The 17,701-nt window shown below is 40.6% G+C and overlaps 1 protein-coding gene across 1 annotated transcript; it reads right to left on the bottom strand.

The window, feature by feature from the left end:
* Positions 1–7,203: 7,203 nt before the first annotated feature.
* Positions 7,204–9,817, bottom strand: LOC109903962 (protein FAM167A). Its single transcript, XM_020500998.2, has 2 exons — positions 9,324–9,817; positions 7,204–8,771 (listed from the first exon to the last, which is right to left on the bottom strand). The coding sequence occupies exons 1-2, from the start codon at positions 9,690–9,692 to the stop codon at positions 8,508–8,510; spliced, it is 633 nt and encodes a 210-aa protein (XP_020356587.1). The 5' UTR covers positions 9,693–9,817; the 3' UTR covers positions 7,204–8,507.
* Between the last annotated feature and the right edge of the window lie 7,884 nt (positions 9,818–17,701).

The following is a 17,701-nucleotide window of genomic DNA, read 5'->3' as shown; positions in this document are numbered from 1 at the left end:
AGACATAATGAGGAAAAAAAATCCAGAAAATCACATTGTAGGATTTTTAATGAATTTATTTGCAAATTATGGTGGAAAATAAGTATTTGGTCACCTACAAACAAGCAAGATTTCTGGCTCTCACAGACCTGTAACTTCTTCTTTAAGAGGCTCCTCTGTCCTCCACTTGTTACCTGTATTAATGGCACCTGTTTGAACTTGTTATCAGTATAAAAGACACCTGTCCACAACCTCAAACAGTCACACTCCAAACTCCACTATGGCCAAGACCAAAGAGCTGTCAAAGGACACCAGAAACAAAATTGTAGACCTGCACCCGGCTGGGAAGACTGAATCTGCAATAGGTAAGCAGCTTGGTTTGAAGAAATCAACTGTGGGAGCAATTATTAGGAAATTAAAGATAATACAAGACCACTAATAATCTCCTTCGATCTGGGGCTCAACGCAAGATCTCACCCATGGGGTCAAAATGATCACAAGAATGGTGAGCAAAAATCCCAGAACCACACGGGGGGACCTAGTGAATGACCTGCAGAGAGCTGGGACCAAAGTAACAAAGCCTACCATCCGTAACACACTACGCCGCCAGGGACTCAAATCCTGCAGTGCCAGACGTGTCCCCCTGCTTAAGCCAGTACATGTCCAGGCCCATCTTAAGTTTGCTAGAGAGCATTTGGATGATCTAGAAGAAGATTGGGAGAATGTCATATGGTCAGATGAAACCAAAATATAACTTTTTGGTATAAACTCAACTCGTCGTGTTTGGAGGACAAAGAATGCTGAGTTGCATCCAAAGAACACCATACCTACTACTGTGAAGCATGGGGGTGGAAACATCATGCTTTGGGGCTGTTTTTCTGCAAAGGGACCAGGACGACTGATCCGTGTAAAGGAATGAATGAATGGGGCCATGTATCATGAGATTTTGAGTGAAAACCTCCTTCCATCAGCAAGGGCATTTAAGATGAAACGTGGCTGGATCTTTCAGCATGACAATGATCCCAAACACACCGCCCGGGCAACGAAGGAGTGGCTTCGTAAGAAGCATTTCAAGGTCCTCGAGTGGCCTAGCCAGTCTCCAGATCTCAACCCCATAAAACATCTTTGGATGGAGTTGAAAGTCCGTGTTGCCCAACAACAGCCCCAAAACATCACTGCTCTAGAGGAGATCTGCATGGAGGAATGGGCCAAAATACCAGCAACAGTGTGTGAAAACCTTGTGAAGACTTACAGAAAACGTTTGACCTCTGTCATTGCCAACAAAGGGTATTTAACAAAGTATTGAGATAAACTTTTGCTATTGACCAAATACTTATTTTCCACCATAATTTGCAAATAAATTCCTTAAAAATCCTACAATGTGATTTTCTGGATTTTGTCTTCTCATTTTGTCTGTCATAGTTGAAGTGTACCTATGATGAAAATTACAGGACTCTCTCATCTTTTTTTAAGTGGGAGAACTTGCACAATTGATGGCTGACTAAGTACTTTTTTGCCCCACTGTAAATTGTCTACAATAATTACAAGGACTTCTCAAGCACCAAATTGAGGATTTGATTTTCAAGATGCCTAATCCATTAGCCTAATGTGTTGTTGTCATATCTAGAATAATTCATAGGAATAGAATTGGGTGTTGCGCAACAGTCTATCCTACACGATTGTGCACACTAGACTCGGTGTCCAGTCCTAGGCACAGAAACATGAACTGATTTCCTTAATAATGCTTTCTCTGTTAAATCTAATGAGGCCCTGTTCTAAATCAAGCAGACAACAACATATGATCAACATCAATTTGCTGGGGATATTAGATCCAACCTGGATCCAGGCACAACTGTCTTCACCAGTGTAATGAGTGAGACACCAAAATGTGCTTGACATTTCCTCGTGAACATATTTTTACAGCACTTTGGCTATCACCACAGCTGTTCATCACTTCACTGTCATTTGGAAAATTCCATCCTCAATCAGCAACACCTTAACTAATCAGATGGATACCAAATGCGCATTCAAAAGGTATTAAGCATACCTAGCCACAGGAAGTAGGGGTGCTGAGGGTGCTGCAGCACCCCCTGAAAAATTTGAATATTTAAAAAATCTCTCTCTATATATATATATAAAATAAAATAATCACAAAAGTAGTGCACTGGGCCTTTACTAGTCGTGTATAAGCAGGACCTGTAGCCAGGCCAAAACATTTCTGAGATCTCTATACAAAAAACTTCAACAGCTAGATCCAGGATTCTTACAGGGTTCAAGTTCAATGCAATTTACTGCTTAATATATTATATAAATGACCATTTACACTGCCATAATTGCAAGGACAGACAAGTAATGGTTTATGTCACGTGATTTTTTTGACAAATCCTTCAAGACATGATAAAGGGTTAAACATATAGGTTTTAAATCAACTCGTGAACTTGATTTAATATAGCTATGATCCCCCCCCTAATATTTTAATGTAATGACATGAAAAAAATAGCCAGATTATTATCAATGACTTATCCGCAGCTGGAACAAGTTGTCCAGTGTAGGAAATCCTCACTGGTACCCTCGTTTAGAAAGACCCTCATACAGACACATCATGTACATTTTCAGTTATGAGTAGCAGTTTTCAGAAGAGTAGGAGTCATTGATTCAGTGTAAACATGTTTAATCAGGTTTATGTGGAGACAAGTAACATGCGTGCAGTATCCCCGAGAAGCAGAAATATCAGCCAACAGAGATTCAACTTTCAAGAGCAGTGTTCACCAACCGGTTGATCGTGATCGGCTGGTCGATCTCCAAGGCATTCCTAGTTGATCGCCAAACATTTCTGTAAAAAAAACAACGATAAAGCCTTGTGTTCCCATTTTCATTTCATTTTATAGGGCTGTAGGCGGTAGTTGCACCTGATTCAGCTGCCCTGCTCGCCGGGTAGTCGAACTGTTGCAATTTTGAACCATTTGATGTGTCTGAAGGCACAAACTCTGCCTTCCCGGCCGGTCCAGAGAGCAAGTCAAGTGGACTGTAGACTATAGGCCTACCGCTGGCCAATCGGGTGGCTCAGATGACAGTGTCTGCAGTAATGTACTGTAGCAGGCATAAAAGAAAGCTACAGCGAAGTTGATACTGTGAGATTTCAAAACATTTAATATAGGGCTGTCAAATTATTCAAATAATTAATCGCATTAAATTCTGTAGTTAATCGCCATTAATCACACTTTTTTTTGCTCAAATTTGGTGCTAAATTTAAATATTTCCATTTTTTTAAAACAGTTTATTCAGTTATAGGAATGTAAGGACTGAAACACTAAAAATATTTTGTAGCTTTTTGGCAGCTTTCTTCTTTAGTTGCTCTGTCTCTTTTGCTTCATCAGGTTGCTGTGCAGGCCTCTCTTCCTTCAGCAAGTTACTGACCAAAGCCCACACCTCACCCCTCTCAGGTCTGGGAAGGCACTTCAGGTCCTTAAACCTTGGGTCGAGTGCTGTGGCGTTCTTCAGCCATGTGAGGTTGGTGTTTTCTCCACTTGTGTTCCTCCAGGTCTGTTGTGAATGTCAGCTTGAATCTTACCATTTAGACAAGGTCATCATCGGAGCTCTCCATCACCTGAAGGAGATGGCAGAAAGCAGGCAACACCACAGAGCAGGAAATGTACTTCTCTCCTCCCAGAAGTTCAGGCAAGTACCTGCAGTGAAAGATCATTCAAAATCACTTCAGTTAATTGTGAGAAACGTGTTATACACAGACTCTCTCGCTCCCTCTCTCTCACACACACACACTTTTTCACACAACAAACCGTATTGTAACACTAAGAGAGGTCAAATATTGTGCCTCCAACTTCTACAGTTTCTCCAATTCAGCTGTGGTTCAGCTGTGGTTGGCATGGTGATGTTAGTATTCTGTTGGGCCAGTTTTCATCAATGTGGTGCACAGAACCACATTGGTAGTTGTGGTTACTGGCTGAAGTCCAGTTCTCTCCCGTGAGAGCAACAGCTGTTGCATGTTTCAACTCCTCCGCTTTCATACAGCTGGTATATTCTTGTAACGACAGTGGCTCTCGAGGGTAACTCATACGTTGAGTCGTTTGATGCTATCCGAATGATATCCCCCAAGCATTCGTTCCCCACAATGTGGACTGGCCAGCAAGACGAAGCTATTGCTTGTGTTAGCTTGCTGCTCCTTGACTTGTCCATAGGCCTCTCGCACGCACACTCTTCTAGCTCAACCTGCCAATATTCCTCCATTGCCACTTGTAACGTTACTTGTATTGCTGGCATCAACAGTATGTTTCGCTTGTAAATGTTAACAAAGACTCAATGTACTTTGTGATAAATCAATTCAGCCTGCAGTAGACGCAAATGACTTTGGTTTTATCCAGAAGGCCATCTGGGAGGGATTTGAAATGTAATTAGCCATTTACTAGCATTCTCCATCATTAATGCATATAATTAGCCAACATTATCTAGTAAAGTAATTGTCAAACTAGCCCGTTGGCTGCCAGGGCTTGAATTTGAACTATGGATGATGCAGTGGCGACCCGTCATTCAAAGCCGGTAGGGCTCTTTTTGCATGTTATTTTGGCATTAATACCTGTCACATATCCAGGGTTGGGGAGTAACGGAAGACATGTAATCCGTTACATGTAAGGGATTACCAAAAACTGGTAACTGTAATCCGTTACATTACCAGCAAAAATATTGTCCTCAGATTACAGATACTTTCGAAAAACTAGATGATTACTTTGAGGATGACTTTTAAAAGGATGTTTGTGAAAACAAATCTTTGACACTTCTCTGTTTTCTCAATGACATTCAAATCAGCATTGAAAAGAGGCGCACATTTAAATGTGTTCCAACCTGAGTGAGTGACCACAAATGTGTTTCATGGATCGCATGAAAAGAGCAGGAATAGGTAGTTTTTATGTCTTCACTATTATTCTACAATGTTGAAAATAGTAAAAATAAAGAAAAACCCTTGAATGAGTAGGTGTGTCCAAACCTTTGACTGGTGCTGTATATCCATTGATTCTTGAAGAAAATAACTTATAAATGCCTCATGAGCTTAGTTCAACTGTCATACTCCATGAGAACCCAAAATATAAGCGTGTTTTTCTCCAATGTTTGTAAACATTGTAAATGTAAACAACCACTGTATAGCCTCATAACATGGTTAAAACTGTAATTTTGATATCATGGATGGTCAGTCCTTGCATTCATAGCTCTGTCTATTTATGTGAGAGTAGTTACATTTCTCCAGGCCCACGGCTTTTTAACAAAACAGAGGCTGGGCAACCGTTTTGTTATTGTTTCATCTGTGGATTTGCCATTTAAACAGCTGCATGTTATCAAGACATCAAAGTCCTTAGTTTTGGGTTTGTGCTCAGCTAAAAAATGTGGCTAATCTATACTAAGTCCTATTCTTGAAGATCAAGGTGCATAACATTTATTGGAATGACTGGAATTCTGATAGACTTTGGTTTTTAATGTAAAGATATAATTTAATCATATTATATGTAGTAGAAAGCATTTGCACACACTGTATATAGATGTTTGTATTGTGTTATCGACTGTACCTTTGTTTATCCCATGTGTAACTCTGTGTTGTGGTTTTTGTCACACGGCTTTGCTTTATCTTGGCCAGGTTGCAGTTGTAAATGTTCTCAACTGGCCTACCTGGTTAAATAAAGGTCAAATAAAAAAAATATTTTAAAAAAGCAATGTGTTAGATGTGCTGGTGTTTCGGCCTAGCTCAGTGCTTTCCGTGGTGGTGGGACAGCCAGCGGAAAATAGGGGTTGGTAATGTTCTCTAGTTGCATCATGATTGGCTCAGTGTTCTGTCATGGGAACACTACGTCAATGCAAAATCTACAGGTAGTCCATTGGGTGCTGCCATAGAGTTACATTAGAAGTGCCCATCCATGAAGGCTCAAGGTCATTGGCCACAGATAAAATGACGTCAAGTCACGTTATATCTACCGTAGCTTTGATTGAACTGATCATGTCAACGTCATACTTTCAAAATGTTAAGGTCTTCATCATGAATCAAGACGACAATCTACTGGCAAATCCTTTTCCATCCTTGTCATATGAAGAGAAATTATAGATAAAACGTATCGGTGCTCATCGGCCATTGGACAATAACAATACACAACAAGTTGGAAATCGCAAATTCAACAATGAGTGGTTTGGAAGGCATCAGTGGCTAACTGGAACCAATATATACATGCAGTTAGGAAAGCAAAGGCTAGCTTTTTCAAACAGAAATTTCCATCCTGCAGCACAAACTCCAAAAAAGATTTTAATACCTTTGCAAACATTTCTAAAAACCTCTTTTTGCTTTGTCATTATGGGTATTGTGTGTAGATTGATGAGGATTTTTTATTTTATTTAATCAATTTTAGAATAAGGCTGTAATGTAACAAAAATGTGTAAAAAGGGAAGGGGTCTGAATACTTTCCAAATGCACTGTATATCCTATAATTAATTACAATGGTTCCATTTGGCCTAGTTATCTCTCGCTCTCACGTCATTCATGAGGTAATCTCAGTGTAAACTAGTATGTCATGTCTACCCATTTTGTAGGATAATTGATGACATCTTGACATCTTTATGAATTCATCCATTTCTGCATCATCAACTAGATTCAACCACGAGCAGATATTTTCTTGAGAGGAAGGTAGGGGGGCCGGAATATAATTACAAATCATTTGTAGCCTGCAAATTGAACGCAAGAAGCACAAACAGACATAATACTTGACTAAAACATAATAATTTCAAACCTTTGCATATGATCACGTGTCTGTCTATTATGGGTGGAAATACTTGGGAACAGATTTCCCAAATTAAAATCACTTGGAGCTGATTTCCTGTTTTTTTTATTTTACAGTTTATGTGTAACATGTTTTTTTTTTATGGCTCAGAAAACTTGGGGGCGCAAATAAAACAACCAGTTGGGGAACCCTGCCTTAGGAGTTGTTCTGATAGGATCAGCTTGCACCACGGAATGTTTAAGAGACAAACGCCTGATGTAGTTGAAAGAGGAAACTGCGCATTGAAGGTGTTTCAGGATGTGAAAGGTTATAGCTGAGCACTCATTGAGGTCTCGCGTAATGACTCCGGTCATTTACCCTGTTCTAACTTTTTTAACCTTTAACTAGGTAAGTCAGTTAAGAACAAATTCTTATTTACAATGACAGCCTACCTTAATGGACAGACAGACAACCATTTTCTTTCTCAAGTGTATTTTCAAGTTTGTTGCCATTTTTTGTGCATTTAAACAAATACATTGAAAAACAAGCATCTTGAAAACCAGTCTGCCTCTAGTCATTTCCCTCATTCATTAAATGGATGGCCTTGAGATATTCCTGCATTAGCAGAGTATAACTCAGTACGTAATCATTAAAAAGCACTTACAAATCTACATTTTGCTTTGTGTATATTCAGCAAACATTTTGGAACATTGATTAACACCCACTAAATCCTGTTCAACATTCAAAATTCCCCCCAAAATACTTTCAGTTTCTCCTCTCTCTTCCTGAGAACAATATCTTTAAATACATCTAAAACTTTGATACAGTTTTTTTACTTGGACAACATTGCAGTAGGCCATGCCTATAATCTACTGTAAAACACAATGACAGCACATTGGGCTGTGGTCTGTCTACAACATCTGGATCATCTAAAGGACAATAAAACGCATGGAGTACTACATAAGGCATCGCCTCCAATAATGTCCTATCACGGAAGCCATGACCCCATGGAGGTCCTTGCTATTTTTGGTCTCAGAAGAAGAGGTGACAGAATGCTGGAATGTGACCTACAGCTTCCTGGGGAGTGTGGACTGGGACTCTGCCAATGCAGAGGGAAGGGAAAAGCTTCCCATTGGGCTGTCAAATGTCCCTGGGGGTGTGACTAGTGTTAAGGTGTCTGTATGAAGAGATACATACTTCCTCCTGGGTTGTGATTAAAGTATGGGACTCGTGTTAATGAGTGTTATCGCTGTGACCATTTTTTCTTTGTCTGAAGAAAGACAATTCCCCTGTGCAACGCTCAAGAGACATCTCTAGTTACAGTACCACCATGGCAGTCAGGCCTATTCGGTATGTCAGTGGGTCATCATAACTAATTATCTGAATACAGTGCAATTGATCTGACACCATGGCAATCCAAACTCAAACCATATCCATTCCAGAGCCACACCTCATCACTAGCTTCCCTGACCTATCAGTCCGCACCTTCCCTGAGGTGCATTGGAAAGGTGCAGCTTTGCTATGGGTGTATGCCGTGCGCCTACAGGGCTCTACTATGGAGGCCTGTGTCTCTCTCACGTCAGGACTAGGGCACGGATCAGAGGAGTCATTTCCATTTCCTCCCACTTGGCTAATTACAGTCTGCACGCTCTGCCAGCCATTCTTCTTCCCTCTCATGTCATAACAGAAACCTGTGCAGTGGAAAACCCCTGATTACCCTGCAAAGATTAGATAGAGGCTTTAATACAGTAAATCAAGCCTCGCAGGGTGGTATATGTTTCAACAGAGGGAGAAGCGTCGGGAGTTGATGTTCATCTTGGTGAGGCCAAGGTGTTTGAGGGGGGTGGACAGAGCAAAGGCAGCCTTCATGGGGATGTCACAGAGCAGGTCGGACTCCTCGCCACACTCCTCCAGCTCGTAGGTGGCGTCGTCCAGCATCTCCTTGTGGCGGTGACACACCTGCTCCACCTTCAGCCGGTGGATCTCCACACGCAGACGGATCAGCTGGCGCGCCAGACGGTTATCCTGGAACCGCATCTCCCTCTGTATGACAAGGAAGGGGAAGAGATTAGCAATCAAATATCAATTCAAGCGCTCAATCCCTTGGATTAGGTTTTCGTTATTGATGTGTAAAGACACCAACACATGATCTGTGTAAAAAGAAAAGTGAATTTTTCAGCTCTGAAATTAACAAGGTCCCTGTGGTTTTAGTGTGTTTGCATTGTTTTGGATGGAAAGATAGCGCAAAGTCATGCTGTAATCAGAGCTCAACCTGAAAACAGGTTTATTTTCCATAGATGTCTCCATCACATGACACTGGTAACTGGCACATAGACTCTGCACTATGGCACACTTGTGTCATGAGGATGCACAAACCAGGCAAACCAAACCAGTGAAACTACCTGCCTGGTAATTATGTTAGTCTCATTGTGTCCTATTCAAATCGACTTGAGTGTTTTCATTGTATATCTGATTCTAAAGGACGTTATGCAGAAATATTGCAGCCTTATTCATTTCTAACATGTCCAAGTAAAAATAACTGAGTCAGAGTTGGAGAAAAAGAGACAATATCTGCAGTAAAATAAGTGCACTCACCAGCTCTTTTCTAAGAAAATCCAACGCATCATCAATGGTATCGAAGCCACAGATGTTGCGGATGGTTAGATCTGAGTTCTCATCCCGCATAATTTCAGGCAAAAACACATATTTCTCTGCAGTCTCTTGACTATTATCTAAACCATTTGGGTTCTCCTTCCACGGTCGGCTCTGCAAGCGCTCCTGCCATTCAAGGTATGATGGTCTGCGAGTTTGTAACTTTAGTTTTTCGGTAAGGACTTTCACATTGTTCAAATCCTCAGCGTTTCCCTCTGTATCTCCTTCGCAGTTGTCCTCGCCTCCCAGCTCCTTGAAGTCCATTGCAATTGCACTAGACGTTTTAAATGGATCTGCGTAAAAAGTCATCATAGAGGCTGCAAAAACTTTTGAATGAGTTATTCTCAGCGCAAGATATGTCCCTTGAGTGTTCAGTCAGTGGGCTTGCCAGTTCTGGATTGGAGTGCACTGGTGTTCCTTACTTTATTTATAGAGTGATAAGGATAAATAAAAGTTACCGCCCCTTATTGAGCGAGGCTGCGAGGGAGAAGAGGTGTAGTGTGCAGCCTCCCTCAAGTATTCATGTGACCACACGTTGGTGAAATAAAGAGTTAGCGGTGTCTACTTATGGCAGCACTTAGGTGCAACTTTTAACATTGGAACGCAAGGATTTGATTTGACATGTCAATGGTTCAAAGGCTTTAAAAAATCCTACTCGAAAATGGCAATGGGATAAAAGTGACATTGATGTATGCATATCTCTGAAACTTGTGAAGTTAAGATGACACCTAGATATATTTTGTATTTATATGGAATGTTTGTAATTAAAATATTTTTTATTTGATTCGATTTGAATTATTTTGGTGTTACCAATACATTTTTATTAGGACAGGTACAGTAGCTATTCATACAAATTATGTATCAGTGCATGATCCTGACTGGAACAGCTGACAAACTGAAAAAAGGTTTCACTTACTGTGATATGTGGTTGTCTTACCTAGCTTGTATGTCGCTCTGGATAAGTGTCTGCTAAATGCAAACGTTAACTCCTCAGAAATAGGATTGGAATGTTTTCATTTAGGGAAATGCCTCCATCTAGTGGTGATGGTCTAACACACGGGGAATCAATTCGACTTGCTCAATTATCGGATGGAAATATGGATGGGCTAGCAAGCAGCTTGCTGCAAGTTTTACACTATATGTGAGTGTCTACTCTCTGCCACCTACTGTTTGACCTTCAGATGATCCATTTTCTATCAAAGACTAGGTCAACACACTGGGAATGAGAATGGTATTCACAAATGTTGACCAATACAGTGGCTTGCTTTGGATTGGTGACCTGAAGTTACTAGATTAGTAATTTAACTAACTAGTCTGGGATGGTTCAACAACAGCTTGAAAGAGACAGCAGATTTCACTCATAAAATCTAGTATGATTTTTATACATACTCAACTCCAATGGTCAAATTAAGCAATAAGGCCCAAGGGGGTGTGGTACATGGCCAATATACCAGGGCTAAGAGCTGTACTTAGGCACAGCTCTTTCTAGAGCAACAACTTGAAGATCACTGACGTCATGATTCAACCTTGTTTTTTTCAGAGTTTGCAGTTGTCTTGAAAGCACCATTAATCCAGATAATGCCTGACTTTGATGACAAAATTGGCCCACGAAGGACCGCTGCGCCACCTTCCTATTCAAGTGAGAACACCAAGGTGAGTACAAAAATGTCTTGTATGCTGCTGCATAAATTATGTAATATGCCTGGGAGATACAGTTGAAGTAGAAGTACATGTCCTAACCGACTTGCCAAAACTATAGTTAGTTAACAAGAAATTTGTGGAGTGGTTAAAAAACAAGTTTTAATGACGCCAACCTTAGGGTATGTAAACTTCCGACTTCAACTGTATATACACCTGTTCTGAAAGGCCCGAGAGTCTGCAACACCACTAAGCAAGGGGCACCACCAAGCAAGCTTCACCATGAAGACCAAGGAGCTATCCAAACAGGTTAAGGACAAAGTTGTGGAGAAGTACAGATCATGGTTGGGTTATACAAAAATATCCGAAACTTTGAACATCCCACAGAGCACCATTAAATCGATTATTAAAAAATTGAAAGAATATGGCACCACAACAAACCTGACCACAGAGGTCCGCCCACCAAAACTCACGTACCAGGAAAGAGGGCATTAATCAGAGAGGCATCAAAGTGACCCAGGAATTAGCCTGAAGGAGCAGCAAAGCTCCACAGCGGAGATTGGAGTATCTGTCAATAGTACCCCTTTAAGCCATACACTCCACAGAGCTGTGTCACGTTCTGACCTTTATTTCCTTTGTTTTATCATTATTTAGTATGGTCAGGGCGTGAGTTGGGTGGGCAGTCTATGTTTGTTTTTCTATAATTTGGGTATTTCTATGTTTCGGCCTAGTATGGTTCTCAATCAGAGGCAGGTGTCATTAGTTGTCTCTGATTGAGAATCATACTTAGGTAGCCTGGGTTTCACTGTGTGTTTGTGGGTGATTGTTCCTGTCTCTGTGTTTGCACCAGATAGGACTGTTTTGAGTTTTCACATTTCTTGAATTTGTTAGTTTGTTCATGTGAAGGGATTTATTAAAACATGAATCAAAACAACCACGCTGCGCTTTGGTCCGCCTCTCGTTCAGATGAAGAAATCCATTACAAGCTGGGCTTTACGGAAGAGTGGCCAGAAAAATAGCCATTGCTTAAAGAAAATAATAAGCAAACGTGTTTGCCAGAAGGCATGTGGGAGACTCCCCAAACATGTGGAAGAAGATATTATGTTCAGATGATACAAAAATGTAGCATTTTGGCCATCAAGGAAAACGTTGGCACAAACCCAACACTTCTCACCCCCCTGAGAATACCATCCCAGATATTTTAGACTGGGACAGAGGTTCACCTTCCAGCAGGATAATGACCCTAAGCATACTGCTAAAGCAACACTCGAGTGGTTTAAGGGGAAACATCTGTGGTATGACTTATATATTGCTGTACACCAGCAGGAACCCATCCAACTTGAAGGAGCTGGAGTAGTTTTGCCTTGAAGAATGGGCAACAAATCCCAGTGGCTAGATGGGCCAAGCTTATAGAGACATATCCCAAGAGACTTGCAGCTGTAATTGCTGCAAAAGGTGGCTCTACAAAATATTGACTTTGGGTGGGTGAATAGTTATGCACGCTCAAGTTTTCAGTTTTTTTGTCTTATTTCTTGTTTGTTTCGCAAAAAAAATATTCTGAATCTTTAAAGTGGTAAGGCGTGTTGTGTACATTAAATGATACAAAACCACAAAAAAATATATTTTAATACCAGGTTGTAAGGCAACAAAATAGGAAAAATGGGAAGGGGGATGAATCCTTTCGCAAGGCACTGTACATGTCTTTACTATTAGGCCCATAAATAAATTGGCCCTGTGAAAAAGAGTCCCCCAAATGTCACGGTATAATTGGTACTCTTACCTTGCTTCAAAGTAGCCTAGCCAAAATCTGACCATAGAAACATTTAAGGAATTACTTTATAGGCCTAAAGACTTCCTCATGTCATTTCTCTCCTGTTCTATTGGTTTCATATCAACTTTCTTTCTTTGTCCAGAAGCCAAAGGCATAATCCTAGTCTTATTAGCAACCTATCCTAGTTGTTATGTCTTCAGATTTCCATAATAATCTATATTAAGCATTTGGCTGACCAGTGGGCAAAGGCTGGGCACCTACGAAGATGGGTCGACCCAGTTTTCTGATTAGCTGAGCTGAGGTGGCGCAAATAAATTAACATTCAATGTAAAGCACACATAATCAAAGAGAGTGAGACCTGCTCTGACTCTCCGTCAGAAAAACAGAAAGGTATAGTACCGAAAAAGTTAGATGAAAAAAGGGCTTTTGAGGCCGAAGCTGCTAAATTTGTGAAATGAACCGACTTACTTGCTAAAAGTTCTGGTTCAGCAGGTCCTAGTGCTGTGTCTGTGAGAAATGACAGATCACCTGCTGTGGTGCAGAAATGACAGATCAGCTACTGTGGTGCAGAAATGGCAGATCAACTGCTGTGGTGCAGAAATGACAGATCAGCTGCTGTGGTGCAGAAATGGCAGATCGGCTGCTGTGGTGCAGAAATGACAGATCAGCTGCTGTGGTGCAGAAATGACAGATCAGCTGCTGTGGTGCAGAAATGGCAGATCGGCTGCTGTGGTGCAGAAATGGCAGATCGGCTGCTGTGGTGCAGAAATGGCAGATCAGCTGCTGTGGTGCAGAAATGGCAGATCGGCTGCTGTGGTGCAGAAATGGCAGATCGGCTGCTGTGGTGCAGAAATGGCAGATCGGCTGCTGTGGTGCAGAAATGGCAGATCGGCTGCTGTGGTGCAGAAATGGCAGATCGGCTGCTGTGGTGCAGAAATGACAGATCAGCTACTGTGGTGCAGAAATGACAGATCAGCTGCTGTGGTGCAGAAATGACAGATCAGCTGCTGTGGTGCAGAAATGACAGATCAGCTGCTGTGGTGCAGTCAAGGTATAGGAAGAAAACATAGAAGACACACTCATGCACACTGACACAGATCATGTAGCCTACTGCTGCCAGTTAGGCCTCATATTTTAGCTGTGTATTGTATGAAATATATTTCATACCTACTATAGGCTAATTAGGGAAATGGGGGATTTGGGAGAACATTTATACAATAGGCTACTACTTGCAATTTAGCCTAACAAGTCGCTTTTATAACAATAAGGCAATAGCCGTCTAATAGACATTTTTACAGTGCTATATAAACATATTTTTCTTAACTGCTGTAACGGCGTTCGTCTGTTGAAGGAGAGTCGAACCGAAATGCAGAGTGGTGGTTACTCATGTCTTTTAATGAAGAATAGCGATACATGAAATAACTCATATATATATATATATATATATATATATATATATATATATATATATATATATATATATATATATATATACAAAACAACAAACGGAACGCGAAAACCTATTACAGCCTATCTGGTGAAACTACACAGAGACAGGAACAATCACCCACAAACACACAGTGAAACCCAGGCTACCTAAATATGGTTCCCAATCAGAGACAATGAGAATCACCTGACTCTGATTGAGAACCGCCTCAGGCAGCCACCCCTAATCAGCCACAATCCCAATGCCTACAAAAAAACCAATACGACAACACAATAAACCCATGTCACACCCTGGCCTGAACAAATAATTAAAGAAAACACAAAATACTAAGACCAAGGCGTGACAACTGCATTGTTGGTTAAGGGCTTGTAAGTAAGCATTTCATGGTAAGGTCTACTACACCTGTTGATATTTGGTGCATGTGACAAATAACATTTTATTTGATTTGATTACAGTAAAGGTCAATTCGGGGACTGTCTGTGTATTTGAATTGTTTTATAAATGTTTAGAAGCTTCTGAATCAGTCTCTTCAGCCCAGGAATTGTGTTTATACGCTGTAGTAATGAGTGACTGTGGTGTCAGATTACATTACATTGCCACAGCCACTGAAGGGTGGAAAGTCCCACCTATCTCCTGCTTATTTCACTTGCTGAAAGACTTGTCACTTCTTGGCAGAAGGTTACACATAACCTTTGCGCACTGCACTGTCAAATGAAGCACAACGCTGGAAATCTATCCGCACCCACATAAACTAGTCCCGGCATCATTCTATGACAAATCATTAGTAAAGTCGTTAGGGCAGTCCTTAATCTAAAGTGAGTACTATTTATACTTTTTAAATAGTTTATAAATGTTTTGAGTGGCTGGTTCAATTTCTCACCAGTCACTCACCAGGCATGCCATTGGTAGACATTCATACAGTACCTGGTAAATGAACAAGCACACAACACAGGAGGTTTTAGTAAATATACAGCACCAGTTAAAAGTGTGGACACACTTAGTCATTCAAGGGTTTTTCTTTATTTTTTACTATTTTCTACATTGTAGAATAATAGTGAAGACATCAACACTATGAAATAACACACATGTAATCATGTAGTAACCAAAAGTGTTAAACAAAGATTCTTCAAAGTAGCCACACTCTTTGCATTTTCTAACACAGCAAAACTAGGGCCAGTAGGACCTGTCTGGTTGATTTAGATGTCAAGAAAGCGGAGCCATGCCTTATCATGGACAGACCTCTTCCCATTTTAGAAACCATTGAGTCTATATGTTTTGACCATGACCGCTTGCTATCTAGGGTTACACCCAGCAGTTTAGGGTTAGGGTTGAGTGAGTGATTTGTCCCAAAAACTATACTTTTAGTTTTTGAGATATTTAGCACCAGCCTATTGCTAGTTACGCATTCTAAAACGACCTGCGCTACAGACATATCGGTCCGCTAATACAGGACTAGTAAAGGCCAAGTGCACTTTTACAAATTAAAATGCGTTTTTAATTTGGAATTTTCTGGTGGTGCTGCAGCACCCTCCAAACCCTTACTTCCCATGGCTATGCCAATAGGTGCCTGCTTGTTCATGAAAGTATTGGTGGAAAAAGTACTCATTTGTCATACTTGAGTAAAAGTAAAAATACCTTAATAGAAAATGACTCAAGTAAAAGTGAAAGTCACCCAGTAAAATACTACTTGAGTAAAAGTCTAAAAGTATTTGGTTTTAAATATACTTAAGTATCAAAAGTAAATGGAATTGCTAAAATGTACTTAATTATCAAAAGTAAAAGTATAAACCATTTCAAATTCCTTATGTAAAGCAAATCAGACGGCACCATTTTCTTTTTTATTCTTTTTATTAACGGATAGCCAGGTTCACACTCCAACACTCAGACATCATTTACAAACAAAGCATTTGTGTTGAGTGAGTCCGCCAGATCAGAGGCAGTAGGGATGACCAGGGATGTTCTCTTGAATTGGACCATTTTCCTGTCAAAATGTTCTGGGTGTCCAGGGAAAATGTATGGAGTAAAAAGTACATTATTTTCTTTAGGAATGTTGCGCAGTAAAAGTAAAAGTTGTCAAACATATGACTAGTAAAGTACAGATACCCCCAAAAACTACTGAAGTAGTAGTTTTTACTTAAGTACTTTACACCACTGAGTATAGCCTACCAATGTCACTAACATTCAATGTCTGATTGATGGACCATATAGCCTAGAATACAGAACTGCTGCCATATTGCTTAAACCCCATATTTCAACGTGCTGACAGCCAATTGACATATTGCGCATAGATCTACTAATAGTTACTAATAAAGTTTAACCTGTTAACATTTTCCCATCCTATACACAGGGCCGGATTACCACATTTGGGGCCCTGGGGCACTGACTCCGGGGCCATTCTATTTAAAAAATAGAACAAAACAATATTCTAGATTTTTGGGGGAAAACAGTTTTTGCCATGGTGCAGAGAAATATATGCAGTTATATAATGCTATTTCTACACATTCTTTCATGAGGCTTAGATAAAATGTTGCAGTTTTAAAGCAAATGTCCTGCAATTCTACACATTTTGCCATGAGGCTCAGAGAACATTTAGCAGTTTCCAATCTAATTTCCCACAATTCTTCATATATATAAAAAATAACTAAATTGGAGGGGGTTGGTGGCCCCCTGGAGGTTGGGGGCTCCAGGGCACGTGCCCTGCCTGTCTGTTCTGTAATCTGGCCCTGCCTACAATCACTCAGTGAATGTTGGGTCAGGGTTTCTGGTTATGCATGCATGACTGTAAGTCGCTTTGGATAAAAGCGTCTGCTAAACGGAATATATTATTATTACTGTTGTTGTTGTTATTATTATTATTATTATTATTAAGTTTGCTGTTGATAAGGATGTCTCACTAACCAAAGCCCCCTCCTAACTCTCTCTCCCTCCCTGCCCATTATGGAAAACCTATTGGCCTCTTCTCTAGTACAGGCCAGAGACAAAGGATTTACACATGTGTTTTTTGTGTTTTGCACTATGCTGCTTTCCATGTGCGAAAGGAACAGAGGATTCTTAATGTTTTTCTCCACATGCTTTTTGTCATGAACTGCAAAGAATTGAGGACTTTCAGCATTAATTTGCAGCCGTGATGAATCTGGTTCGGAGGTGTACTGCAGACAAAGAGTTGTAATGGAGGGGTAATGTAGGTCTCACATACTGTCACTTAGAGGAACTCCAAGACTTTATTTTTCAGCCCAGATCATAGAACCCTGAGGGGTAGTGTTGAGTGTAATGTGTAGGGTGAGACAGGCCCTTGTGTGTGTTTCATATAAACGCCATCCGGGTACTCTGGAACAATCACCCTCAAGTGTAAGGTACTGTGTGTTCTCTAGTTGGACATTGAGGTACACCCCCCCCCCCCTCTCTCTCTCTCGCTCTTGCTCTCGCTCTCTGTGGTCTCTCTCTTCTCTGGTAAGTGTGTCCGAT

This window comes from Oncorhynchus kisutch, linkage group LG14 (genome assembly GCF_002021735.2).
Source record: "Oncorhynchus kisutch isolate 150728-3 linkage group LG14, Okis_V2, whole genome shotgun sequence".
NCBI classification, from domain to species: Eukaryota; Metazoa; Chordata; class Actinopteri; order Salmoniformes; family Salmonidae; genus Oncorhynchus; species Oncorhynchus kisutch.
The sequence above is the reverse complement of the archived record's forward strand: the minus strand, read 5'-3'. Positions and strand labels throughout refer to the sequence as shown.